Raw genomic sequence first — 27,393 nt, 5'->3', positions numbered from 1 at the left:
GTTGGTGCTACCAACTCACAGCGATGGCGTTGTGGCGCCAAAACTTTACAGGCAATTTCATTTCAGCTATTGCGAACGAATTCTAATATTTCTAAAACATCATGGTGCCTCAATAATAAAATTAAATTATAGAAAAATTATCAAAAAGAATATGAACACAAATATTTTACAATAAACGCAGTGTAAGCAGTGCAGTTGGCAACGCCAGCAGCACCGATTACAGTTGGCATAATAATGAGTCAACGATACAGACAATCGATATATATCGGCACACAATATCAACAATCGAGCCGGCAACGGCAATTATTTATATTTGCTTAGTCCAACTATTATAAACGAAAAGTGCATTACTCTGTACACGATTGCGATCAATTAACATTGCTTCAACTGCGCATTAGCCGTAATTAGGCTGAAGTGTGAACGTTATTTGGCTGGGTGCACGCAACTAACCCAGCCACGTGGGAGGAGTACGTGGCAATGAATATAATGTTGTCGTGAATTCCCATTCCCATTCCGAACTTGATATGACTAACTAGTTTCAATTATAATAGGCCGCACACTGAGAATATTTTAATTGACAGACAATATAATTGGGGAGAGAGATGACTGCCACGCTACGCTATCGGGGCGACAAGAGCAATTTGCTCGAGTTCGCCAAGAATCTGGATGCCTTTAAGAAAGTGCCTGAGAAGTACACAGAGACCACAGAGATTGGCGGTACACGTAAGTATCTCTCGCTCTCTTCATGCTCCTCTCATGTCCTTAATGTCTAACGATGTGTTTTACAGTCTCGCTGCTAAGTCGGCTGCTCATCGTCTATTTGGTTTATACGGAACTGCGCTATTATTGGAGCGAAACGAACATTATTTATCAGTTTGAGCCGGATATGTCGCTGGATGAGCAGGTGCAGATGCATGTCGATATCACCGTGGCGATGCCATGCGCCTCGCTCTCCGGCGTCGATCTCATGGATGAGACACAGCAGGATGTCTTTGCGTATGGCTCGTTGCAGCGCGAAGGTGTCTGGTGGCAAATGGCGGATGCTGATCGCCGTCACTTTCAGTCCATGCAAATGACCAATCACTATTTGCGCGAGGAATATCACTCTGTTGCGAACATACTATTCAAGGACATTTTGCGCGAACGCACACAGCCCAAGGAGAGCGAAGCACATTCAGTTCCTGCACAACCGGCACCGGGTCCATTGCAGCAGTTGCAGCAACATCCACAATTTGAGGCGAAATATGATGCGTGTCGACTGCACGGCACCCTGGGCATCAACAAGGTGGCCGGTGTGCTGCATTTGGTGGGCGGGGCACAGCCGGTGGTTGGCATGTTCGATGATCACTGGATGATCGAGTTCCGGCGCATGCCCGCCAACTTTACGCATCGCATCAATCGCCTCAGCTTTGGCCAGTACTCGCGACGCATCGTCCAGCCGCTGGAGGGCGATGAGACCACCATCACCGAGGAGGCCACCACAGTGCAGTATTTCATAAAGGTGGTGCCCACGGAGATTCAGCAAACGTTTAGCACTGTCAGCACATTCCAATACGCCGTCACCGAGAACGTTCGCAAACTGGGCAAGTAACAAATAAAAAGTTGCATGTGGCATGTTCGTATATCGATTCTTAATCCGGATAATCTGTCTGTTTTTATAGAAACTAGTCTCTTAGTTTTAAAAACTATCTTGATGAAACTAATATATCTTTTAGCACACATATACCAAGTCTAGAAATAAGTCAGGATTGGAAAATTAGAAACACACATTCTTAATTCAAATTCTCAATCTTCAAGCTAACAAATTATTATTCTTAATTGTGAATCTAATCGAATCTCTTGTCCCGAATCACTTACAGACTCCGAGCGCAACTCGTATGGTTCTCCGGGCATATATTTCAAGTACGATTGGTCCGCCTTGAAGGTAGTCATTAGTCACGATCGTGACTATTTCCTCACCTTTGTCATACGGCTCTGCTCGATTATATCGGGCATCATTGTAATTTCGGGCGCTGTAAATGCGCTGCTTTTGGGCTTGCAACGTCGCCTGCTGAACACCTTTGCGCCGCAGCTTTACCAGCGGCTGCCACAGGCTGCGACGGCGCCTCCAACAGGAATCAGCGTAGCCAGGAGTCCAGCGATGGCGCCAACGATGCCAGTCAACGAACTGCTGAATGCCGCCAATCTGATGGCCAACGTGGACATATCGGCATATCTGCCGACGGCTGCTCCCAAGTCTGACATGTAGCGTTGGACCCTGGGCCAGAAGTGGCCATTTAGCGTCAAACGTAATCTCCTTTAAAATCAAATCCAAAATCTATTTTTAATATTATTACGCCGCAAAATGCAATCGCTGCTTAAACATAATTTACACTAAGCCAAAAACAAAACAAAACTGTACATAAATTCACATAAATGATATAAATATATATACGCTATAGATATACATATATATTCGCTCACAGACTAGAACGAGTTAATTTCTAATCCTCCAAGAATTGCTTAAAGTTCAAAAAGGAAAGAAAAAAGATGCTGCAACTATTAGTGTAAAATATATTTAAAAAAGAAAAAGAAAGAAAAATGTTAAATTAAAAGTAATATTTTAATTGGACTTTTCGAATTCTGCAATGCACAATATATATATACTATATAGATAATATATCGATTAGTGCTCGTGTCCCAGTATGCCCGTATCCAGATTGCTGTAGATACGCGCACCGGATCGTCTATAGCCGAACATGCTCTTGAGTATTTCCAGGCCGGATTCAACGGTGGTGCGCACATCATGTTCGCTGCCCAGCTTCGGATTGATCTCGACCAGATCCATGCCCTGCACACGTTTCGTGTCGCGCAGCGCCTCCACAATGCTGATGCCCTCTCTCAAGGTTAAGCCACCGCGGACCGCAGTGCCCGTACTCGGCGCCACATTGCTGTCCAGGGCATCGATATCGAAACTCACATGGATCTTGTTCTGCGGATTCAGTGCATCCAGCGTCATCTCAATGATCTTGGGCACGCCCACACGATCGATAGACTGTGAAAAAGCCAAGCCAATAAAAAATGTTAAACTGGAAAACTTTGCTTTTTGAACTTCAGGTAATATATCTGAACTGATATTTGATAATCGAAAATGATGGATTTATTTGTAAACTTGTAGAAGACTAACTTGGAAATTGGTTCTTAAATGACATATTTTTTGGCAAAAAGTTTGAGTACCCCTCGAAAAGCTAACCCACCCAAAAGACGTGCATCTTCTGGCAAAACTTTACTTTTGGTCCAATAACAATTATTGGCTTTAGATAAGATATCTGCGATATATGTTAAAGCTGCGAGTGAAAAAGAGTAATTTTAAAGTGCTAGAATTTTTCTAAGCTAAGAAAAAGTGAAATTGGTTCTTTAATGCAATCTATTTATTTGTTGGCAAAAAGTTTGAGTACCCCTCGCTAACCCACACAAAAGCCACGCAGCGGCTGTAACGGTACCAAAAGCTTAGCAGAGTGTCTAAGCCGCGATTGGTGGACTTCGTCGGACATCTGATAAGGAAACGGAATATGGCGCCTGGACAAAAATACAAATGGCGGCCATTAATCGCATTATTTAAATAGAAAGAAAGCAACCAAAAAAATAGAAGTAAAGTACAGCTGACAACGACGACGATGACGATGACGACGACAACAAACGATTTGCGCGCCGCGCATATTGGGATCGAACTAATGAGCTATAATAAATTTTGCAGCTCCGTAAGACCATTAAACCATTTTTCAACAGATGTCGATTTTGCACGAGCCATAAATAATAGCTGGGCAACAACCAGGCACAGCCGGATGTGGCCAAGCACGTTGCAAGCGTTGCATGCGTGGCAAGCAAGCAACCCACCCTGCGCGATCGGATGTTGCAGGCGCTAAATGTAACAAGGCTGTCTGGCTGCCTGGGAGGGATACATGGATATGGATATATGCTGGAATGGAGGGAGGATTGGGTCGCCGAATGTTGCTGCTAGGGAGTATTCTGTAACTTTGCCTTTGGCTGCAGAAGGGTGCAACTAGATTCAATTTCTCTCACTCTCTCTCTCGCCTGACAACCCCTATAAATGCCAAGCTTACACTTACAACAGACACACACACACACACACACATACACAGAGTCACACACACATTGAACTATTGTAATTCTGTTGAGGCTGTCACGCACGATCGTTATTTGATCCTGCTGCAAAACCGGAATTTTACAATTTTTACAACAGCAGCCACAAAAGAACACATGAGCATATGTATATGTATATATATGTATATGAATATATGTGTTTATACCTATTTCCTACTTACATCCATGGCATAGTGGCGTATTCCAAACTTATTCAATATGAACGCCTCGTAGGGGTCAATGTCCCGCAAGCCAATGTAAACCAATTGATCCTTTGGCAAACTGAAATGAGTCACAAAAATAGACAAAAAATAAAATAAAAAATAAAACGAATAGAGTCATTTAGCGTGTGAGAAATAATTTAGTAATTAGAGAATTAGCCACAACAGCTGTGAAGCGATGCCTTTTTCTAATATATAATTATATATTTATATTTATAATTTATATTAATATTTGTGTACTATTCACTTAATTGTTAAATTAAATAAAATAAATGTAATAAAAATAAATGTAAAAAGTACAATTTTCCATGCACTGGGAAAACCCAGAAAAATCTCAATAATACTCAAAAATTAAGTTGAAGAATCGTTTTTAGTACAACAAACTAGTAAGCCAGACTAAAATCAAGAAAGAATTCACATTTATATATCCATTTGAAAAATGCATATAACTATTAAAATATGAAAAGTAAAACAAATGGGAAACCCCAGAAATAACGCAATAAGACAAAAATACTAAAAAGTTAAGTTAAGGCAATGTTTCTAGTATAGCTTTTGAGGTTTTCCGGTTATTTATTGTATATTTGAAAGACTTAAATGTGAGCATAGAATTCAAGGATCTGGAATAGCAGTCAGATGCTGATTAGTAGGCCAGGTGTGGCAAGGGCTCGACATTGAGCACTGAACTGTGGCATTTGTAAGAGAAAAACATAAAGCGGCAACAACGGAAACACATGCCACAATTTGGATGGCAAGGCAGCATATCCTGCTTCCCTCTGCTTTAGTCCCTCTCACTGAAACTCTCACCCTCAGCGATCTCAGAGCGAAAAACTCTCTCTCTCTCTCTCTTTCTCTTTCTCCGCTCGGTGTCTTATGGTAATTTGTGTGATTATTATTATTATTAGGATTGGGGTAAAAAGTGCATCTGTCGATCGCAGGGCTGTGCAGCGATACGTGCAAGGGTCATTAAGTATATATATATATATATATATATATATACTCGTATATATATATAATATGTAAACGCAGAGTGTCGCCCCAAAAGGAAAACTCTGGCATCGCGGTTCGTTGGGGGTTGAATGAATCACCAGTTCTGATCCTGCTGCCGTTTCCAGCCTGGCTGATACAATTGCTGTTGTTGGTGTTGCTGTTTCTTGTTTATTCGTAAATACAAAAATCGGTTAAGGGTGAAAAGCCGAACAACATAAAAAAAAAATACATAAATAAAATGCTGGGTTTTGTTTTTGTCATCCTTGCTTTTTTAATCCTGCGGCTGTTGTTGTTGTTCCTGTTGTTGTTCTTCTGTTTTATTTTCACCAAATCCAAAAGGATTAGACATGCTCCCGTGTACCGAGCCCTTTTCCCAAAGCCGTTGCCCATTTTGAAATTTGTCAAATGTGTTGCATACCGCGTGGCGAAACAAGAGAGAAAGCGTGAGAGAGAGAAAGAATGAGAGCGAGCGAGAGAACGAATGAGAGAGAGAGAGAGAATGAGAGAGCGGGCCGAGCACGTGAGCCGTTAGTTAGATAGACAACTTGCACACCCAATTTATACATAGCTGAGGAGCATGCGTCAGCAAAAACAGAAGTTGCCGCAAATTAATTATTATCACAAATACTTATCGCTATAAATATATATGTGCACAAACACATTCACATTTACACACATGTGTGTATGTGTGTGTGTGTCTGTCTCTCTGTGTGATGAGCTAATCGCCAGCCCCCATTTTAGCTGGCAACGCTTTTCCCTAAGTGGCAGACAGTGTTGCCAATTTCGTCTTTTTTTCCTCTGCTGCTTTTCAGAAAATGTTATAGAAAATGGCGCGCTTTGGAAAGTTCTTCTTCTTCTTCTTCTGCTTTACTTATTGCTATTTGATAAGCGATATTAAATATTAGATAACAAGTTATTTGACTGTTTGCAGATAAGCTATATATATCTATATTTCTTTCTTATTCTTTTAATTTCAATAGGAGTTTTAATTTAGTTTAATCAAATTTTTTACTTTAGTTGACATTAAATAAATCAATAAATAAAATAAAAGTAAATATTATTTCTTATGAATAAAAGAGCATTTTACAAGCGACAAAAGCTAGAAATAAATAAAAAAATAAAAAAGTTTTGATTCACTTTTCATTGCATCATTTTCAGCTCCCTTAAAAAACTAGCTTTTCTTGCTCGACTTTATTATATTGATGTACGTATGTATGCATGTGTGTGTGTGTGTATAGTTGCATAAATTATTCTTATCGTGCGAAGGATATGTAGCAACTCTCAAACACTTGCGCGTCGCCGATCTGTCTCGTCTGGCCATTACCCTCCCCCCACCCCACCCACCCTTTTGGGCTTAGACTCACCGGTCTGGCAACCCAAATCTCATCAAAAAGTCCAAGAACCACCCCAGTCAAAAAAAAAAAAGTTGAGTTACTTTTTCGGTTTTTGCAAGTAGCAACAGCAACAACAACAGCAGCAGCAATAACAATGTGTTCACTCTGTGTAAATTGGAACAGACAGGCGGCGACGCCGTCGGCATACTTGTAATGTTCTTGAAACATAAAAATCAGCACATGAAACCGGTGGGCAGCAGAACAACAGGAAGCATACACATGACACGCATACACACACACACACACACGCACACATGCTGAATACGAGCGCAATTAAGCACACGCACGCATGCCAAAAAAAAAACCCTCTATAAGAGTCGCCAGATAGGCGCAAATGGGGGGTGTATGCTGTACAGAAACCACCCCGGCGTTGGTGGTGGCTCTGCACACGCACACACACACACACACCACACACACACGCACACAAGTCAAGCGAACAGCCCTTCAAGGATAATGTGCATGTAAAGAGAAAGCAAGCGAGAGCGAGAGCAAGCTCCAGCATACAAAGAGCTTCATAAAACGGTTGTCGACCTCATCTCATCTAATACAAAAAACACACACAAACACTACAAAATGTTTGCAGCTTTTGCACAATTTCAAATTTCAAATTAGAAACGAAATTTTGCCATTCTCTATTAGCGATGACGCTTCCATTTTTCTGGCCACACTTTTATTAACTGTGTCATGCAAGACTCTTTTGCTTGCTGTTAACATGACAGCTTCATAATACAGAGATCAGCCATTTTGATTTGCAGACTTGCAAACGTACAGATCGCAGCTAGTTTTTTAAGCAAATCATGCAATTTTATGGCGCTCAAATTTGAATTGTTAATTAAGTTTTCGTTCAGAATTGAAATTTTGTACACTCAACGAACGATCTGATCGATTTGACTCCCGATAAAACAAATCACCCACCATCAATGGGCACCCAAGTTAACGAAGACGGAGTGGAGTACCTGAAAAAACGCATTGAGAGAGAGAAAAAGAGAGTGAGAAACGCAAGCAATGTAGGAAAAATATCAACAAAACGATCATTCTCCCATGCTCGCACTGACGCTCTCCCAAATCTGACTGTTAAAATTACATACATACGCACACATAACGATCGCGTTTGCACATACACACACACATGCACACACACACACACACACACACATGCAGAAATAGAGACGACGTATGTCGACGAGGGTAGCAAGGTTTGTGTTTGCGTTTGCGTTCGCGGCATTTTATTTCCACGCTAGACGTTGTACGCCGCAGTACGTTTGAACGCTCGTGTGCGCTGCCTCAGCTCTCGTGTGCCCAGTTCAGTTTTGCAATTGATTTTTTATTTTTTTTTGTCGAAAAAGTACTAACGACCACAACCGTTTACAATTGTTGAAAATACACAAAAATACAAGCATTGCCATAGAAAACTACGTAAAGTGCAGGAACAACCAAAACAAAATCAAAAAATACAAAATAAAATAATAAAACAACAAATATCAACAACAGTAGCAGCCGCAACCAAACGTAAGAGTAACGAAAAAAACAAAAAAAAATTCTACGGAAATTGCCAAACGTTTGCTACGCGCTGCATAATTGTGCAATTACATACATACATATATACAGACATGCATGCATTTACATACACATATGTATGGATGTATATTTTTTTTGTTTTTGCTTTCGAGTTGGTACCTGTGTGTTTGTGTGAAACAATTTGATCATGTATGCTAAAACGCAAAATTACAATATGCAATGGGTATAACAAAAAAAAAAACGTAGAAAGACGTAAAGACTACAAACAGTTCAACAAACTCAGAAGAGAGGCGAACGATGATCGGTGCCTGGAAGGGGAGGGCTGCCAGTCAGTGCTGGGCAAAACGACGCAAAATAGTAGTAGTTGTAGTAGTAGTATTAATAGCTGTGCGTTAAAATCTACTGCAAAATGTTGTCGCTCAGTCGACTCTCTGTGATGTGTATCTGTAAAATGAGCGCTGTGTGTGTGTGTGTGTGAGCGACAGAAACGGCGCAGCAAGCATATTGATTTTATGTGCAGGAGAAGGAGCATTGTACGCCGCCGACAACAACAACAATAGCAACGAAATAGTAGTAGAAACACACTTGATTTGACTGCAATGGAAGAACTAAAACAAAAAAGCCGGCTGCGATAAATAAACTAAAAAAAATACATTTATTTGTATAAACTAATAAAAGAAAACTTTAACTGTAGTTGAATTTGTTTGTTGCCTAAAAGTAAATTAGTATTCGTATTGTTGGCTAGAGCGTAGTGTTTGGTTACCACAGCAACACTGAGCCTGAGCTAAACAAAAAAGTTGTGCGAAGAGCAGAGAGAGTTGCGCGGAAATACAAATTAGAACAATTCAACACAGCACAGGAAAAAGAGAGTAATAACAAACGCGCCAGCAGCAGTGAACAATTCAATATTAATTTTTTTTTCGTATTTTGTTGTTTTCAAATTAAGCAAGAACAACAACATACAGCACAGAAACAATAACTGAAACAGCGCGTGTTTTAATTTAATAAGCGCGATGTCTAGCAACACAAAAAAACAACATAGATACTAAGTGCGTATGTGTGTGAGCAAACATGTACAGTGTCTCACAGCTCAAAAGACCCAGTGTCTAGCAAAAAATTTAAAGTGCTATAAGGTTTAAACAAAGGAACGATCGCAAAATGTTTAAATGCCAATTTGTTTCATGTTATATCACGTTTGAAAAATTAACTAGTTTTTATTAAAATATTAATTAATTAATTAAAATTAGTCAAAAACTGAAAACATGTTCAAATACATGTCAAAGCTCATTTGGCCCAGTCTTAGAAAAGTAACATATTTGGCGTATAAAAACTTAAATAAGGATGTTAATACTTAGTATGATATCCTTTAGCCCTAATAACTTCCCCTAACCTATTATTCATGGAAGATATCAGCTTCCGGGTCGTTTCTGGACTGATTTTGCTCCACTCCTCCAACAGAGCATTCTTGAGATCGGATCTGTGATTCCTGATGTTATTTTCCAGCAGAGCCCACAAATTTTAAATAACATTTAAATCTGGAGACTGGGCCAAACACCAAATTTCCGACGCCGGCTTCCGAGATAGATACCCATACCATGACACTACCTCCGCCGTGCTTCACTGTTGCCTTTAGGTGTTTCGGATTCGACTCAGTATTGGACTGTCGCCACACATAATTCCGTCCGTCTGAGCCAAAAATTTTGAATTTGGGCTCATCTTCAAATATGAATGTGTTCCAGAACTCCAAATCCTTGTCCAAGTGGGTTTTGACGAATGTCATCCTAGTCTCTTTATTTTTTGCGCTTATAAAGGGCTTCTTCCGTGATACACGGGAATTAAAGTCATGGTTGTGCAGAACCATTTCCCCATTTCATCCTGCACCTGTTGAATCAATTTTGGAGCCGATAGCTTGGGATTTTCCCTTATTTTCCTGATGATCTTCCGCTCCTCCTGTTCGGTGAAAATCTTGGTTGGTGCCATTCTGCCCTTGTTCTGTATCCGATTTTCGTCGACGAAGCGCCGAATGATGTTGAATACAGTTGTGGTGCTTAGATTAACCATTTTAGCTATTTGGCGATGTGAATATCCAATCTTGAATTGTTCCAGGATGAGATTCCGTTGCTCAATGGTAGTCTGTTTGTCCATAGTCCTTGTTGGCTGGTGGCACCCGAGATGCAGGATATAACTAAACTGACTACGAAGGATTGGTCTATTTATTCCGAAAATAATCAACCTGATGTAAAAAATCCGGGTTTTATGGCACCCAGGTGTCCATAACGCGCCTGGTCCAAATTCTATGTGACCATAAATTAAGGTACTTTTTTTATATAATCCGACCTAGCAAGTGGGGAAACCCCAGTTTATGGGGGTCATATAGTCATTTAGGTGGTTAATATATCTACCTGCCATCGGTCTTTGGAATTTTTGAAAAATATTGGATAATTAGTTTATGGCAAGCAATTACATTTTTTGCTAGACACTGGGTCTTTTGAGCTGTGAGACACTGTATGTGTATATGTGCATGTGGTCAAATATATGCGCGCTAGTTAAAAACATACATATGTATGTATGCATGCGTGTGTGTGTGTTTGCATATAAACAACAACAAAATACAGACATTCTATGTAGAAAGGGAGCAAGAGCGAGAGAGCGAGTGGTGAGGGCGGTCGGTGGGTCGCTCTTTCCGTTCTCCCTCTCTCTCTCTCGCTCTGTCTCATCCGAATAGCGTTCGTCGTAAATTAGCACAGTGTCAGAGGAGACGCAGCAGCAAAAACTGAGAGATACTGTTATAATAATCAGTATTATTGAACAAATACACAATAAAAACAAAAGCAAAATTACAACAACAATAACAGCAGAAGCAACACATACAATGTCAGAAATTGTGTAACAATCGTCGTTTTGTTTTAAATAATAAAATATGAATGCACACATTAAATGTGCATATGGAAATACACACTTAAGCATATACATATATATGTATACATATACATATACATATACATATGTATATATATACATAGATTTGCTAAAATTGATGCGTTGCTGCTGTTGTTGCTGTAAATGTGCTCGTAGTGATAGATAGCTCGGGATTTGGGAAAAATCGATATGATCGATAAACACGATAACAGCAACGCCCAAAGCCACAGACGAGCAGACAAATTTACCGCTTTTTTTGTTTTTGTTTTTATCCAAATTCTCTTTCATACAACAACAACAATAGACGAGGAAGACGAAGACGACGATACAACGTCGGCGATTGTTTATTATATCCAAACTAGCCGCAATTATTTAGCCAAACAACAAAACGGAACTCAAAAAGGAACATCTACTGCAATAAATTGAGGCAAACCCACATTGCCCAGGTTGAGTACATAAGAAGTGAACAAGAGAACAAGAGGAAAGGAAGGGAGACGAAAGCAAAGGAAAGAAAAGGATTAGCGGCGTGAGGAGCGCGCGCGCGTGTTTAACGGACATCAAATCAAATTCAAATCAATTTGTTTGGCAAACAACATACAACAGCAACTTTTTAACAGAACCAAGTGAGTATTTAATAAATACATATATAGCCAAATATATACATATCTGTAACTGTGTGTTTGTGTGTGTATGTGTTTGTGTAGTGAAAAGGATGAAGGAGAGCGTCTCTTCCAGCCATGTTCTAATCTCGGCTGTTAACGAAATTTAGAGAGAGACCCGCTCCGCTTTTTCGGCGTGTGGGCGTGCGAATGTGTGTATGTATATACACAATTATTTTTGTGTGTGTGCGTGTGTGTATGTTAGTTTTCGTTTGACCTTTTGACTCGCGTGTGTCGTGCCAAAGTGACGCAGCCAACGGTTAACATTTAGCAGTTAACAGCGAACAACATCCACCCAGAGTGCAAGTTCACAGATCTTGCAGCAGCGGCAGTGTTGCCAGACTGTTCAAAAACGCACATGCATGATGCACAGTTTAGTCTGTTGTTTTCAAAGCCAAAAGGGGGTGGCATTGTTTGCGCCGCTTGATTTAACCCTTAGCAGTGCCAAGCTTTCGTATTGTATTGTATTTTTGCAAAAGAATTATTACAACTTGTTTTTTTTTTTGCGCTTAAGGGTTGCTACTCTCGTCTGGTTGGGCGGGTGGCTAGCGTTGCTCCTGCTCCGCGCTTCAACGAACATGGGGGATGCTCATTTTTAGTTTTCAACATTTTTTGCTTTTCGGCTTTTTTTTCTTTTCTTTCACAAGGGGTATGTCCTGCTGCTGATGCAGGCAGAGTTCGTTGCCTGTCGCTCTGTGCGTGTATGTATGTGTGTGTGTTTGTGTGTATGTATTACATAACTGGGTTTGGCCGGGAACGCGTGCTTTGTTACAATATCCAACGACAACTACAACAACAGTCATGTTAACGACAGGGCAGGAGCAGGGAACAGGCGAAAGAGACAGAGAAAGAGAGAGGAGAGAGAGTGAGAGTGATGTTAACGCCAGCATAGCACGAAAGCATTGCAAGGACCTGCGCTCAGTAGCATCGCGTGCTTGCGACGTAGCGGGTCTCGCAGCGGCAACGACATATTCAAAAAAAAAATAAATAAAAATACAAATAAAAGAAAAAGAAAAGCTCATCGTACAAGCAATCTCTCCATCTTCACCACAATACAAACGCTCTCTCTCGCTCACGCTCTCGCTCTCTCTACGTACGCCTACACGCAGTTCTAGGTGTGTTGTGTGTGTGTGTGTGTCACAGTGTGTGTGTTTGCTGAGTGGTTTTTGTCTGTGTCTGTAATTCTAAGTTCCAATTCCAATCACATCTCTCTCCTATTCTTACTCTCTCGTCTTGTCTGTGTGTGTGTGTGCGTGCAAAGGAAAAAAGTAAGTTTTGAACGAAAGTTGCTCGTTAAAATGGGCAAAAGCTTCGACTAACCGTTAACTAACCACTGACCAAAGGAAACCTGACTAGAATCAAGAAAGGATTGCTGTTTAAATATTCATTTTAAAATTAATTAAATAAATTAAAAATGTATGTTAAAAATGTTAAATACGTTGGATCTTAGCCACACAAAACAGTTATGCAAAAAAAATTAATAAAAATAATAATTCAAGAAATACTAAATACTCAAAATTGTTGATAATTTTGTTTCCAAAAAAATACATAAACCTAGTTTTGTCAATAATCAACAATTTTTAGTTTGTTGTTCAGTACGATATATGAGCAGAATATATATATATATATATATATATGGGATGTGGGATGTCTTTCTTTATGAGTATATATATATATATGTATATATATATGGAGGGTAGATTTAATTGAAACTAACACACAAAAAGTAACCATTTGAAATGGACCAAGAATGTTACTAACACATCTAGCAAATGGTTTAATCTTGACATCAAATCTTTATTATATTTCATGTGCTGCGCCTGCGTTGGCCTCCTTCTGAACAACTTGAAACAATTCAACAACAACAACTTAACAACAACCATCAAAGTGGACTTTATGATGGCAAATACGGGCGCCACTGGCGTTGATACACAAGCGCAACTAATGCAAAATGCGGCAGCGGCTGCAGCGGTTGCTGCCACAAATGCTGCGGCGGCGCCCGTGCAGAGTGCAGCGGCTGTTGCCGCCGCCGCCCAGCTGCAGCAGCAGCAGCAACAGGTACAGCAGGCGATATTGCAAGTGCAGCAGCAGCAGACACAGCAAGCGGTTGCTGCTGCCGCAGCGGCTGTCACACAACAATTGCAACAGCAACAGCAGGCGGTCGTACAGCAAGCGGTTGTGCAACAGCAGCAACAACAACAGCAGCAGCAAGTGGTGCAACAGCAGCAGCAAGTACAGCAAGCAGTTGTCGCCGTGCAACAGCAGCAGCAGCAGCAACAACAGCAGCAGCAAGTGGTGCAACAGCAGCAGCAAGCGCAGGTGCAACAGCAGGTGCAACAGCAAGTGCAACAGCAAGTCCAGCAGGCAAACACAAATGGCAACACGGGCGGCGCCCAAAACGGCAGCAATGGCAGCACAGAGACTCGCACAAATCTAATAGTCAACTATTTGCCACAAACGATGACAGAGGATGAGATTCGTTCGCTATTCAGCAGCGTTGGAGAAATTGAGTCGGTTAAATTGATACGCGATAAGTCGCAGGTCTACATTGATCCATTGAATCCGCAAGCGCCCAGCAAGGGTCAAAGTCTTGGCTATGGCTTTGTCAACTATGTGCGACCCCAGGATGCCGAACAGGCGGTCAATGTGCTCAACGGTCTCCGTTTGCAAAATAAGACCATAAAGGTATCGTTTGCCCGACCCTCATCGGATGCGATCAAGGGCGCCAATCTGTATGTGTCTGGACTGCCAAAGACGATGACCCAACAGGAGTTGGAGGCAATATTCGCGCCGTTCGGTGCGATCATCACATCGCGCATTCTTCAAAATGCCGGCAACGATACACAGACCAAAGGTGTTGGCTTCATTCGATTCGATAAGCGTGAGGAGGCGACTCGAGCGATAATCGCACTGAATGGTACAACGCCCAGCAGCTGCACCGATCCGATCGTTGTCAAATTCTCAAATACACCGGGCAGCACCAGCAAGATCATCCAGCCGCAATTGCCCGCATTTCTCAATCCGCAGCTGGTGCGACGCATCGGCGGCGCAATGCATACGCCAGTTAATAAGGGACTGGCACGCTTCTCACCGATGGCCGGTGATATGTTGGATGTGATGTTGCCAAATGGTTTGGGTGCTGCTGCGGCGGCAGCGACAACATTGGCCAGCGGACCGGGTGGGGCATATCCAATATTTATATATAATTTGGCGCCCGAAACAGAAGAAGCGGCCCTCTGGCAATTGTTTGGGCCCTTTGGCGCTGTGCAATCGGTGAAGATCGTTAAGGATCCCACAACGAATCAGTGCAAAGGCTATGGATTTGTGTCCATGACCAATTATGATGAGGCAGCAATGGCCATACGTGCCCTCAATGGCTATACTATGGGCAATCGTGTGCTGCAGGTCAGCTTCAAGACCAATAAGGCCAAGTAAAGTGTTGCCCGCACTGCCCCTCGCAACCTCCTCCCCCTGCCCCCACCACAAACAACAACAACATCCATTGCTCCCCCAAAAAAAATATACAACAACACCAAGGAACACACACACTTATCTAGTTTATACACACACTCACAAACACACACACACACACAACTCACTTATATACATATATAAATATGCATGGACTAAATGGTAACTAAGCGCAACAAAAATGTATGTGTTTAACACACACACACACACACACACACACACATTACACACACTATACACACCGAGAGACACATACGTCATGAAACCATGCAACCAGACAAGACATCCTTTTTGTGTGGCGTGTCCTTTGGCTTCAAAACGCGTCTAAACAACGAAAAAGAAAAACAAAAAAACAAAATAAATGAAAAGAAAACGGCGGCTACAAATGTCAGCCGTTGCAATAGCAAAATTCTTCTTAGCATTTAAGTAAAACAAAAAGCAAAAATACAAAAAACCAAAACTAACCTAAACAAATATTTAAAAAAAAATAAAAAACGTGTGTCGAGTGCAATATATATATTTGGTAGACACGAGAAATGGAAAAGAAGATAAACTTCTGGCTGTCCCTATTGGGCGCCCGGACAGGGACAAAAATCCAATTGCAGCCGCAGTCAAATTAGTCGCAAGCAAAGCAAAAAAAAAAATAAAATAAATAAAAAAAAAATGAAAAGAAAACAATAAAAAACAAAGAAATCTACAAAACAAAAATAATGAGATTTAACTAAAAGAAATTAACCTAGCAAAAAGAAAACAAAAACGAAAAGAAAAACAATTTTTTAAAATTATAACTAAGTAAGCAGCAAAGAAATCTTCCAGTAACAAAATGATAAACAAAAACCCAAAGCTGTTAATTACACTCCAATTTTTCTACAACAAAACGAATACCAAAAACAAAAAAAAAAAAAAAAAAGTAAAGAAAAATAAGGAAAAATAGCATAGCAAACGAAAAGTGAGAGAAACAAGCTTAAACATTTTCGATATATATATATAAATATATATATATTTTTTTTTCCTCAGTTTTGAGTCACGGACGTTAGTTTTAGTCTGTTTGTTTTTTTTTCTTCTCTTTTATTTCGACAAGGCTTACAAAGAAGTATTTAAAAGAAACCCATAAAATGCATATAAACACAAGGAGGCTGCTACAGTATTACAAAATGAAACAAAAACAAAAAAAAATGTATGGAATTAATAATTATTATATATATACAATACATACATACACATATATGCATCCGTATATATATATATATATATATATATATATATATGTATATACATTTTAATGTTTTGTGTTTGTTTTTTACATATATTAAACGAAACGAAAGCCAAGCGAAAATTTCAAACAAAACTAACTTCCGACTCGCACACACACACACACACTGACACTCACACTCTTAAATAGATTCACGTAAGCAGCTAGAAATTTTGGGACAAGTGTGCAACATAAAGCAACAAAGAAAAAAATAAAATAAAGGAAAGTCAAGTAATGAATGAAAATGCGAAAGTAATACAATAATTTATGCGCAAATTTGAAACGTTTTACTAAAGTAAATAATTGTTAGTGAATATTATACTATAATATATATAAATATATGTATATGTATATATATTATTACATATATGTATACATATATCTATATATATAACTTATGTACTTTATATAATGTATAGTTCAAGCCAGCAAGTAAGCAGCGTTAAAACCATTTGCAAACATTTTTAGCGTTTAAAAAAGCGTAGCACAAAAACTCAGTTAACTAAAACCAGAACAAGATGAACGACCGGAACATTTTTTATATGTCAGAAAAGTTTGACAACTGAAAAAAAAAAACAAATAAAAAAAAAAACCAAAATGACAGCATTAGCAAAGCGTTTTTCTAGCTATGTAAGTGATCTTTTTGTTAAAAGCGACAAAGAAAAACTAAAAAAAAAAAAACATTACAACAAGTTAACGAAAGAGTACCGTTTGAGACGATAGCTTTTGCACTCTGGTATGGTACACTACCATCCGCAGTACTTCTGAGTACAGTAGTGGTAGTGTACCATATTATCAAGCTCAGTACAGTATATGGTAGAGAATGGTACACTGTGGTACAGTACAAAACAGTGCAGTACATTAAAGTACAGTACACTACCAGTACCGGCACCAGTACCAGTACCGTAACAGGCTGAATGGTTGAAAAACTGTTGTTTCCAATAACTTGAATCGTTTCATTACCGATCCCTTGTCCCCCCATCTCCCCTACACATTATGATCTGTACTCTTTACTTTATCAGTTAAAACTCTTTTCAATTTAACACAAAAAAAACACATTCGGTTTTTGCCTTCATTTTGCGAATTAATATTATATTCAAAAAGTTTAATTTTCTATTGGATTCGGTAAATATTTATATATCTATAAGTTTTGTATGATTTCTTTGTTTCTTTGCATTTGAAAATATTCAAAAAAAAAAAAGAAGAGCGCTCGTAGTTAATTAGAGCCATGCATATTTATTTATAGTATATCAAATGAAAGATACTTATATACTTTATCTAACATGTTTCTGATTTTATTATTATGTACGAAAACCAATCAACATATACATATATATTCATATTACTTTCAATGATGATTTTTCTTTATAGTAGGTACAATATATATATCTAGTTACAATTACTTTATGTCAACTATTTAAGTTCAAACACATACACACACACACACACACACACACACACATGCGAAAAGAATACCTTAAAAAAAGATCCTTAGCAAAAGCAACAAAAACAAAATGAAAAAAGTTATGAAAATTATACAAGTGCAAAGGAAAATGCTTATGTATAAACAATATTCATAATTATTATTATAAATTTTTTTTTATAACAATTTTTTGTTTGAACAAAATTTGCAACAAGAAATCTAGTCAGCAAACTGAAGTAGAAAAGGAAGAAGATAATGAAGAAGAAGAGGCAAACGCGACAAAAAAATGAAAAAGAAAAAAACAAAAAGAAAAACAAAAAACTTGAAAAGAGTCAACAAGTGTAGGCAAAAATAAAAAAATATTTTCAATATACAGTATGAATAATGCAAATTTATAAACTATATTCTAATTAAAACATACCATAAAAACTACCATATAGCAAAGAAAAGAATGAAAATCCCAAAACAACTCATGTTGATCAGCTATACAAAGTTGCGATCCAGCTTAGAAACTCCTTCAAACAATACTATAAATAATATTAAAAAAAAAAAACAAAAAAAAAGCACTTAAATTCTAGCTAAAATTTAAGCATAGCAAAATTGAGCGCGCCAACTTAAAAAAATAACTTGCAAATTTAATTTTTTTTTTTTTTTTTTTTTTTTATATTCACTCACAAAAAGCACATTGAAACTACGCGAAATTATAATTTATTTAATAATTCTTTCTCATTTTTTGTATAATATCAAAATATCCAAAGATTTAGTTTCTCTATAGTTATGTATGCCCCCCTTAGGATACTCACCGGTCTATTGACAGGACACTGTAGACTAAGGAGTCACCTGGCAAAACTGGGTATATATAGTAGCGACCTGTGCAGGTTTTGTGAAAGAGAGGAGGAATCCTCGATACACATCCTGGCAGAGTGTGTCGCCTTAGCTAGAAGAAGAAGCAGCCTTCTAGGGGCGCATGTTTTGAAGTGCAGACATAGAAGACCTCAACCCAACAAAGATCCTCGTATTCGTGCGGGAGTTGGGGCTGATGGAAAAGCTATAAGCTCAGAAGGGGGCACAATAGATCTAATAGGTCGCGGTGCAGTTTTTCCCCCCTAGTAATAATAATATGTATGCCCCGTCGTAACTGTACTAATTTCTTCATAGAAAGAGAGCGAACGAAAAACGTATACGCAAAAAGCAAAGAGAGAAAGCGATTTTTTATTATTTTTTTTTTTTGCTTAATTTTTTGCTTTTTGCATGCAACTGAAATTTGTGTTTATGCTTATGTACATGTTTATGTATGTATTCGTATAGCTGACAAAGAGCAAAAAAAAAAAACAAAAAGAAAAGAAACAATGAAATGAAGAAAAAAAAACTTTACTCAATAAGTGAAATTATGTACTTGATTTTGTTTAATTTATTTTTCAAACTATATTATTTTCCTTTTTTTTTATATAAATATTATGTAATTCTTATACTGTGCAATAGTTTTTAAATGCAGTAGCAGCAGTAACAACAACAATAACAAAACATGCATCTCAGCTAAATTACAATTATAATTTCCTTAAGTAAAAAAAAAAAACGAAAACAAAAAAAAGTAAATGAAACTCAATGAGTAATTGAAGCGAAAGAATCATTTATGTTTATGCAACTTAAATATATTAACATATACAACAACAATATAACAATTATTTTTTCCTGTAATTTTCGCATTAAGCAAATTTGATATATATATTTATATGTAACTATGAAATATATTTAATTTTTTTCGTAAACTTTAAGTGCAAAACAAAAAAAAAGAGAAAACAATGAAAAACAAAGCAAACAACAACAGAAACAAAAAAAAAAAAACAAAACAAAAAACAAACAAGAAAAATATGAATATTATTTATTGTATTTTATAATTAATTTAAATTCAAAGATAAAACGAAATATTTTGATTTAAACGAAGCATACAAAAGAGAGCGCAGTGCGACTGTTGCAACAGAGATGAGCGCAATCTCACACACTTAACACACCCATCCACCCACACACACACACACACACTCACAACAGCAGCGGTGGCACTGCCAGATCTCCCGCTCTCTTTATCAAATATACACATACACACTCACTCTCTGTCTCTCTCTCTCTCTCTCTCTCTCTCTCTCTCTATCTCTTAGAGCCATACTTGCTTTGGAGTTTTAAAAAATTAAAAAAAATTATAATTTGATTTCTTCAGTTATTTTTCTTTCAATTTTTTTTTTTTGATTAACTTTAAACATTTATGTATTTGTTTTTGATTTTAAATTATAATTTTTGTATACCCTACACACATTTATATATATACACATACACGCAGCTCGTAGCCGGCGAATATTATATGTAGATACGTATCTAATATGATGTTAAGGGAGAAATTTGTGTATTCAAAGTGTGTTTATTTTTTTTTAGATAATTTTTGTTTCTTTTCGATGAATTTCTTTCGATTTTTTTATGATTATGTTTATTACTCATTAAATTTATGTTTAATTTTATGATTTTTATAATTTGATTGATTCGCCAAGAACAAGCAGCAGCAGCAACAATAATAATTTTTCAATAAAAACACTTGATAAATTTTTGCATAATTTTATCGTTTTTGTTTTAATTTTTTTGTTTTTGTTTCTCTTGCGTCACCTATGTTATTTTTCGGTTTATTTCTTTTCCATACTTTATACTTTATCTATTTGTCTCTTTGCCCACCCCATTCTTAAACGTCCAATGTGTGTCCCTGCCTCACAGTCCCCCCCCTATCCAGTCCTATACTCAGAGCAACACAACCCACAGAAATGGTGGTCTGAGCCCCAAGAGCATATATATTTATATTTATATATGGCAAGCTAGTCAAGCCAGGAACTTAATGATCTCAAAAGCTCGGAACATTCCTATACATACACACACACACACGTATTCATTTTGGAGGCGTGCCTAGTCAAAATCGCGGCCGTACTTAGTTGTAATTTATTTCGTTAATTCTCTTTACTGTCAACAAAACACACAACACACACACACACACACACACACACACATATATATACATATATGTATATATATATATGTACCACTCTCTGTCTCTCTCTCTCTGGCACATTCCACGAACCGGGACTTAACGAAAATGGACGAAGAAAACTTGCAAATTTTACCAAATGCGATATTATCAATTTTGTTTTGTGTGCAAACGAGAATACTTTGATTTTAATTGAATTGATTATAAATTATGATTAGTTAGCTTTAGTCTTACGCTTAGTTAACATATAATCTATAGTAATATGCGCTTATTATTTATGTGTATATATATATATATATATGTATATAGAGATATATATATATATATATGTATACTTATTTATACAACAACAGAAACAAGAAAAATGTTCGTTCAACCACAAAATACTTGCGAGAGAATACGGCGAACCTAAAACTTTAACCAAAAACATAAATGAAAAAAAAAAAATAAAATAAAATAAAAATAAACAAACTATAAAACAACAAAAATTTTAAATACCGAACCAGAACAGCATAACATACACAATACGCGAGATATACAAATATATATAATGTATAATATTATACATGCAAAATGATTATGATTACGAAGATACTGATGAAGAAACTATTTAATTTTTTTATTAACATATTTATATCAATTAATTAATAATATTTATTCAAACATTTCAAATGATATTTCAACAAAAAATGGAAAACAATGCAACAAAAAAAAAAAAAAAACCAAAAATTAATATTATAAATGTATTTGCAAAATATATGATTATGAGTTTTTCTTGCTTTGCATATCAAATACACAAAACTTGGTTCAGTTTGTCCTTCAGTTCAAGTTTTCTTTTTCCCCACCATCAGTTCGTTTCTTCCGTTTTTTTTAGCTTGATTTCTGTGTTGTGTTTCAGTTACTTCATTTCTTTCCTCTACGTTCTTTTTCGCCTTCTTCATCATTTTCTACATTATTTTCATTTAGAGTGCTCTCTTTTTTACTCTTTCAACTGCTGTGCTGCCTCTAGTTTTGTCTAGCCGCCTCAGCTGCATCATTTCCAATTCTTATGCTTGGTTATTTTATGTTTTCTCTCTTTCTCTCTCTTTTGCTCTCTTTTTTTGTCTTCAGTTGTACTCTGCGCTCTTTCACTCGCTCTCGCTCTCTTTGTTGTACAACCGCCCGACGCTCTTTCAGGATACTCGAATATAGTATTTTTTTACAGTTCGTTTTGGTTTAACATTTGTGATTTGTAATAATTGAAAGTTGATTCTTTTTTACAGTGTAACTTGTGTTATCTCTCATACACCCAAACACACACATACACACACACACACACACACACACACACACACACACACACACACACTTTTTCTCCAAATTGTTTCAGTTGTTGTGCTACAGTCTCCAAAATACCAACAAAGTGTTCCGTGTTTATACAATTTTTATAAAACAAAAGCGTATATGTTTTTTTGCGCAGTGTATTTACATACGACTTGAGTTCATTATGATTTAGTGTGTAAGTAAGCCACAAAAAAGAAAAAAAAAAACATAAAAAATCTCGAAACTTCTTAAGATTGAATTCTCATGCAAGTTGACCCTTGTTTAAGCTCACAATTGATTTCTCTCAGTGTAAATGCCTAGTATATGCATTTAAAATTGATCTTATGGAACAAAAAAATCGTATCGTAGTTTTCATTTATATATTTTTCTTTCATTTCCTTGTATTTTCGAATCGTTCTTTGCTCTCCCATCTTTTGGTTCATTGTTGTTGTAGCTGACGCAAGATTTTTATTGTTTATCTGATAAGATTTTATTTCCGGTAAGTAGAGAGCAAAGAAAGTTGAAAGTTGAAGAAGCGGCTAACTGAGAGATAACACGGCTAATACTTACTTACTTATATAACCCAAAACATTAACGAGGCTAATATACTATATAATTTGATTTGCTTTCCTCTGTACAGCGTTAAAAATTTGAATATTTGATTTTCCTCAATAATAAACATCGCCCATGATGAGTTTTAACTTAAAAAATGTTTTTTTATACTCTTTTTTCTATTGTAGCTAACTACATAAAAAAAAAACATAAGCGAAAAACAACCGAAAAAATGATAAAACCGAGCCGAATGCATATTTCTAATTTGTTTCTTTCTCTTGATTTATTTTCAGGCGTGTGTTGTTGTTCGATTTTCAATTGAATTTGACATTTAACATTTACATTACTTACATATTTACCTTGAATTAGTTAATTAATTAATTGCAAACAAAAAAGAAGAATAACACAATAATTACTGACTGTATAATTATATATGATTCATTCGATATTGATTGTAATTACATACTTATTTACATATGCCTAATACACATGTATGTATATATGTAACTATGTGTATATAAATATATATATATATATATATTTATATATAGATATCCTTAGTCCTGTCCAGTGTACTGTATGTACATATGTGTGTGTGCGTGTATTCTCTGTCCCTGTGCCATGTACATACGTATACATACAGACATATGCACATACATACATGTACCCACGACCCATATACATGCATACATACTTACATACATACATACATACATACATATGTATTGCCATATTGCATACATACTCGTATTATAAACACACGATTATATATTGTAATTTCCTTGATTTATTTACAGTTTCCGCAGCAAAAAAAAAAACCAAAAATCAAATCCAAATATGAATAACTCTTATAAGTTTTGAATAAAACATCTTTAAAGTAATACTCCCCCTACACAACCCAAGAACAAAAAATTAAACCTAAAAGTAAAGAAATCTTGAATTTTCGGCATGCCGAATCTGAAATATCCTTGCACAATTCAACACACTTAAAAAATCTCTGAAATCGCCACAAACCTTTCCAAACTTGATTTAATATTCCCATTCGGGAACAATGTGATATAAATGTTCGAATTGCTCGACTTTCTTGAAATTTTCAATTAAATTGATTATTGTTAAAAAACAATTCTGTACTTAAAAGTATTTATTAACTTACACAACAGTTGCAAGGGTATGAGAAGAGAAGAAAATACAATTGTATAGAAAACCAATATTAAGCTAAACAATTTTTGTTTTCGTTGTAAACCTCTGCCGCTTTCAACGCGCCTCGGTTTGACACATATACAAATGAAAGAGAGGATTGTGTGACAAACCGAAAAGTGTTGTAGTTTGTATGTTTTTTGTGTTGTCATTTTGAGTTAGCGTACGCATCAAGATCTCCAAATAAAAACGAAACCACTACTTGTCTAGTACATGCCACACAATACCGATTCCAAAACGACAAGCCACCAATATCAAGATGTCGCTGAGCAAACAACTATAAAGCACTATCCACCACCAAAAAAAAAAAAAAAAAAACACCGATATATCATTTTGCGAATCGCTAAAAATAATAATTCTCGTCTTTAGTTACATTTCAATATGATCTCGAATTTCTTGTTGTATTTTTGTATATTCTGTGCAGTATTTGTATTGTATATAATACCAACACATCATGATTTCTTTCAGTGTAACTCTATTTGTTTCTCTCTCTCCCATAAAAACACACCTTCTCCCTCTCTGTCTCAATGTTTGTCTGCCTCAGACTCTCGTACGCTTATCCTTAGCAAGAACAGAAATAAAAAAAAAAAAAACAAAAAAAAACAATAAGAAGAAAATTTATGTTTTGCGTTTTAGCATCATATTTTCATCGGTTTTGGATTTGGATTATCGATTATTGTGATCTAATAATTTTAAGTTTTATATGAACCACATAAAATATACTCGTAATAACTTACTTATTATCTATATGTATGTACAAAAAAAAACAAAAAAAAAAAAAAGAAACTAAACATGCCAGTGACTTAATATTAAGTTTAAGCTAGAAATTTTTAAATTTACGGTTTTCGGTTTCGGTTTCGATTTGATTTGATTTGTTTTGTAGCACCAGCACCGTTTCAACGGTGTGCCCAAATAGACTCGGTTTGGGGGGCCAAGTATACGCCCACCATCACCCAAAACACGTCCTCCCAGCCATTATGCACCATACTATCTATACTAAACCAATAGATCAAGATTTACGTAGTGGGTTCTTACTTTTATTTCGATACTTTTTTCTCGATTCATTGTGTTTTGTTTTTGTTTTTTTTTGCGTGAAGACCAGAATATTGGGTTTGCAGAGCTGTGAATTGAGTTCATTTGTAGTTGGTTTTGCCAATCCAAAATTCACATATAAATAAGTATATATATATATATATATATTATTATATATGTATATATATATAGTTTATTAATTGTGAAGCTTGAATAGAACGCAAAACGTTCAAATGACTTAACTTGAATTTATGTTCGAATATTTTCGTAAATTTAATTTTGCATTCAATTTGATTTTGTTTCTCTTAGTTAACGCTAAGTTTTAATGAAGCACATGCCAAACAGTATTAAAAAGTGATATTTATATACATATGTATGTAATCATATTTTTATTTATTTTTGTTTTGTTTTTTTTGTTTCAATTTCATTTTGAGGTAAACAAATTTCTTATCATTGTTTTTCTTTAACTTGACATTGCTCATAGTGTGTTTTGATTTTATTCACGTTCAATATTGCCTTTTTTTTCGTATATAAGATATTTGTATGGTTAGGTTCCTAAAAGAAATCATTAAGCAGAAACTGCCAAAAAAAAAAAAAAAAAAAAAAAACAATAATAACAAAAAAAAATGTTATGTAAAAATTAGGTTGCCAAGCATAAGAGGCAAATAAAAGATAAATGAGAAATAAAACCAAAGACTGAGACCCAACGCAGCTCAACGCAAAATAAAAAACTGAATTAAGTTAAATGTGAAACAAACAAATCAACATCTATAGATCGAAAACAAAAATCAAAAACTTTGTACGTTAAGAGAACTGTGATAAAATAGAGAGAGAGCTCCGAAAATTAGCACTAAAAGTAGATTATAAGTTTTTTAACAACAACCACAACAACAACAAGAAGTATGTGTTTAAATTTAAGCAACGTTACAACGATAACGATAACGATTACGATAGCGATAACGATAACGATGACACTAATAAAGAAAAACTCAAGAGTACATGAAAAGTAATGAAGGTGAAGATGAAGATGAAGATGCAGATGAAGAATCGCAGCACTCACCAATTGGGCGCGATCTTGTCGAGCGACGCGTGCTGCCAGGTTGGCCGCAGCGGTTCCAGCAGGAACGAAACGGGCATGCCATGTATATTGCCCGACTGCGAGGTACTGTGCAAATTGATGTCCGCGTGCGCATCGATCCACACCAGCGACAGGTTCGGCGTGTGCTGCAAATGACCCGCCACGGAGCCTGCCACGAGCCCAAGCGTAGCCCAAGCACAAATCAAAATCCCAAAAAAAAAACCAAAAAAAAAAAAACCAAAGTCAAGGATACTGTGTGGCAAAGCCGTTTTACCACCCACCAAAGCCGATGGCATGATCACCGCCAATGGCCAGGAACTGTGCATTCTGCTGCAGCATCAGCTGCACCTGGCCAATTAACGCCAGATTGCAGGCCATGAAATCCGCATAGTTTCGTATGTGATAATAATGTTGGCGCTGCTGCTGCAGCAGTGTCTCATCCACGGCATACGGCAGATTGCCATAGTCCGTTATCACCAGGCGCTCTGCAACAAATAGATAAAAGTCAATCGAAAAGCGTAACGTATTCAACATATACATATATCTAATAAAAAAATCCAAGCTCGAAACAAAAATCTATTCGCCTGTTATTATTATTTCTTTTTACCATTGCAGAGGTTATTATTGCTGACCCGAGTCCCTTTAAGTATATATGTACATCCTTGATCAGCATGTTGGCTGTTTGCTCTCTTAGTCTTATGTTTTTGGATAATTTCGCCAAAATTTCAAAAATCATACCACATATATGAATTCTTGTATGAAAAACAAACTCAATGGAAACATTTAATGCTTCTATCAAAGAGGAAAAATCTAATGATTTTTTCAAATTTATGATGAAATCAAATGTTATGTTATATTGTATTAAATTGATAACAATTTTTATGTGTGGTTGGGTGGACACCGGTCTGCAAGGTAGATATGTAATCGTCGGCTTGAGTTTTGATTTTTGATTGGGTGATTTTATTTTGCTCACCATCGCTGTTTTGCAGCACCTGACGCAGTTTATTCTGGCGCAGCAAATCGGGCGCCAGCTCAACGCCCTGCTTTGCCTGCCCCTTGGCAAAGGGCACACCGATGATGCCCAGGGTTTGTGCCTCAGGCCCAGCCGCAGCCGCAGCGCTCAGAAAGCGTTGGTGCTGGAGGCACTTGATTACTATTCGTCGCGTTGTCCACCACATGGTCGCAGGTCTCGATGTTTTGTGTCTCGTTTGCCCAGCTCTTCA

General features: G+C 36.9%; 3 protein-coding genes across 5 annotated transcripts; 2 read left to right on the top strand and 1 right to left on the bottom strand.

Moving 5' to 3' along the window:
• Positions 1-270: 270 nt before the first annotated feature.
• Positions 271-2,583, top strand: LOC6564947 (endoplasmic reticulum-Golgi intermediate compartment protein 2). 3 transcript variants are annotated; one of them, XM_032738521.2, is made up of 4 exons: positions 340-467; positions 552-723; positions 789-1,583; positions 1,860-2,431. In XM_032738521.2, the coding sequence occupies exons 2-4, from the start codon at positions 603-605 to the stop codon at positions 2,246-2,248; spliced, it is 1,305 nt and encodes a 434-aa protein (XP_032594412.1). In that variant the 5' UTR covers positions 340-467; positions 552-602; the 3' UTR covers positions 2,249-2,431. The 3 variants fall into 3 exon arrangements, with proteins under 3 accessions (XP_001991346.1, XP_032594412.1, XP_032594411.1); XM_032738520.2 differs by having other exon boundaries at positions 340-488; XM_001991310.2 differs by having other exon boundaries at positions 271-723; positions 1,860-2,583.
• LOC6564948 (arginase-1) lies at positions 2,584-27,393 on the bottom strand. Its single transcript, XM_001991311.2, has 5 exons — positions 27,144-27,393; positions 26,452-26,655; positions 26,153-26,339; positions 4,326-4,425; positions 2,584-3,034 (listed from the first exon to the last, which is right to left on the bottom strand). Exons 1-5 carry the CDS (start codon positions 27,346-27,348, stop codon positions 2,666-2,668), a joined length of 1,065 nt encoding a protein of 354 aa, XP_001991347.1. The 5' UTR covers positions 27,349-27,393; the 3' UTR covers positions 2,584-2,665.
• On the top strand, positions 7,488-16,234 carry LOC6564949 (protein elav). The gene is made up of 3 exons (XM_001991312.3): positions 7,488-7,734; positions 11,487-11,805; positions 13,730-16,234. Coding segments are annotated over exons 2-3 (1,548 nt in total). The 5' UTR covers positions 7,488-7,734; positions 11,487-11,804; the 3' UTR covers positions 15,277-16,234.

The sequence above is a fragment of the Drosophila grimshawi genome, unplaced genomic scaffold (assembly GCF_018153295.1).
Source record: "Drosophila grimshawi isolate 15287-2541.00 unplaced genomic scaffold, ASM1815329v1 contig_848, whole genome shotgun sequence".
NCBI classification, from domain to species: Eukaryota; Metazoa; Arthropoda; class Insecta; order Diptera; family Drosophilidae; genus Drosophila; species Drosophila grimshawi.
Note: the sequence above shows the minus strand (reverse complement) of the source record. Positions and strands in the feature narration are given on the sequence as shown.

Excerpts from the sequence above, each read along its gene's own strand:
- LOC6564947 (XM_001991310.2), top strand. The coding sequence starts at position 603 with ATGACTGCCACGCTACGCTATCGGGGCGACAAGAGCAATTTGCTCGAG. Across the intron at positions 724-788 it reads CACAGAGATTGGCGGTACAC|TCTCGCTGCTAAGTCGGCTG; the intron begins GTAAGTATCTCT and ends TGTGTTTTACAG. Across the intron at positions 1,584-1,859 it reads CGAGAACGTTCGCAAACTGG|ACTCCGAGCGCAACTCGTAT; the intron begins GCAAGTAACAAA and ends AATCACTTACAG.
- LOC6564948 (XM_001991311.2), bottom strand. The coding sequence starts at position 27,348 with ATGTGGTGGACAACGCGACGAATAGTAATCAAGTGCCTCCAGCACCAA. Across the intron at positions 26,656-27,143 it reads GGTGCTGCAAAACAGCGATG|AGCGCCTGGTGATAACGGAC; the intron begins GTGAGCAAAATA and ends TATTTGTTGCAG. Across the intron at positions 4,426-26,152 it reads GACAAGATCGCGCCCAATTG|TTTGCCAAAGGATCAATTGG; the intron begins GTGAGTGCTGCG and ends GACTCATTTCAG.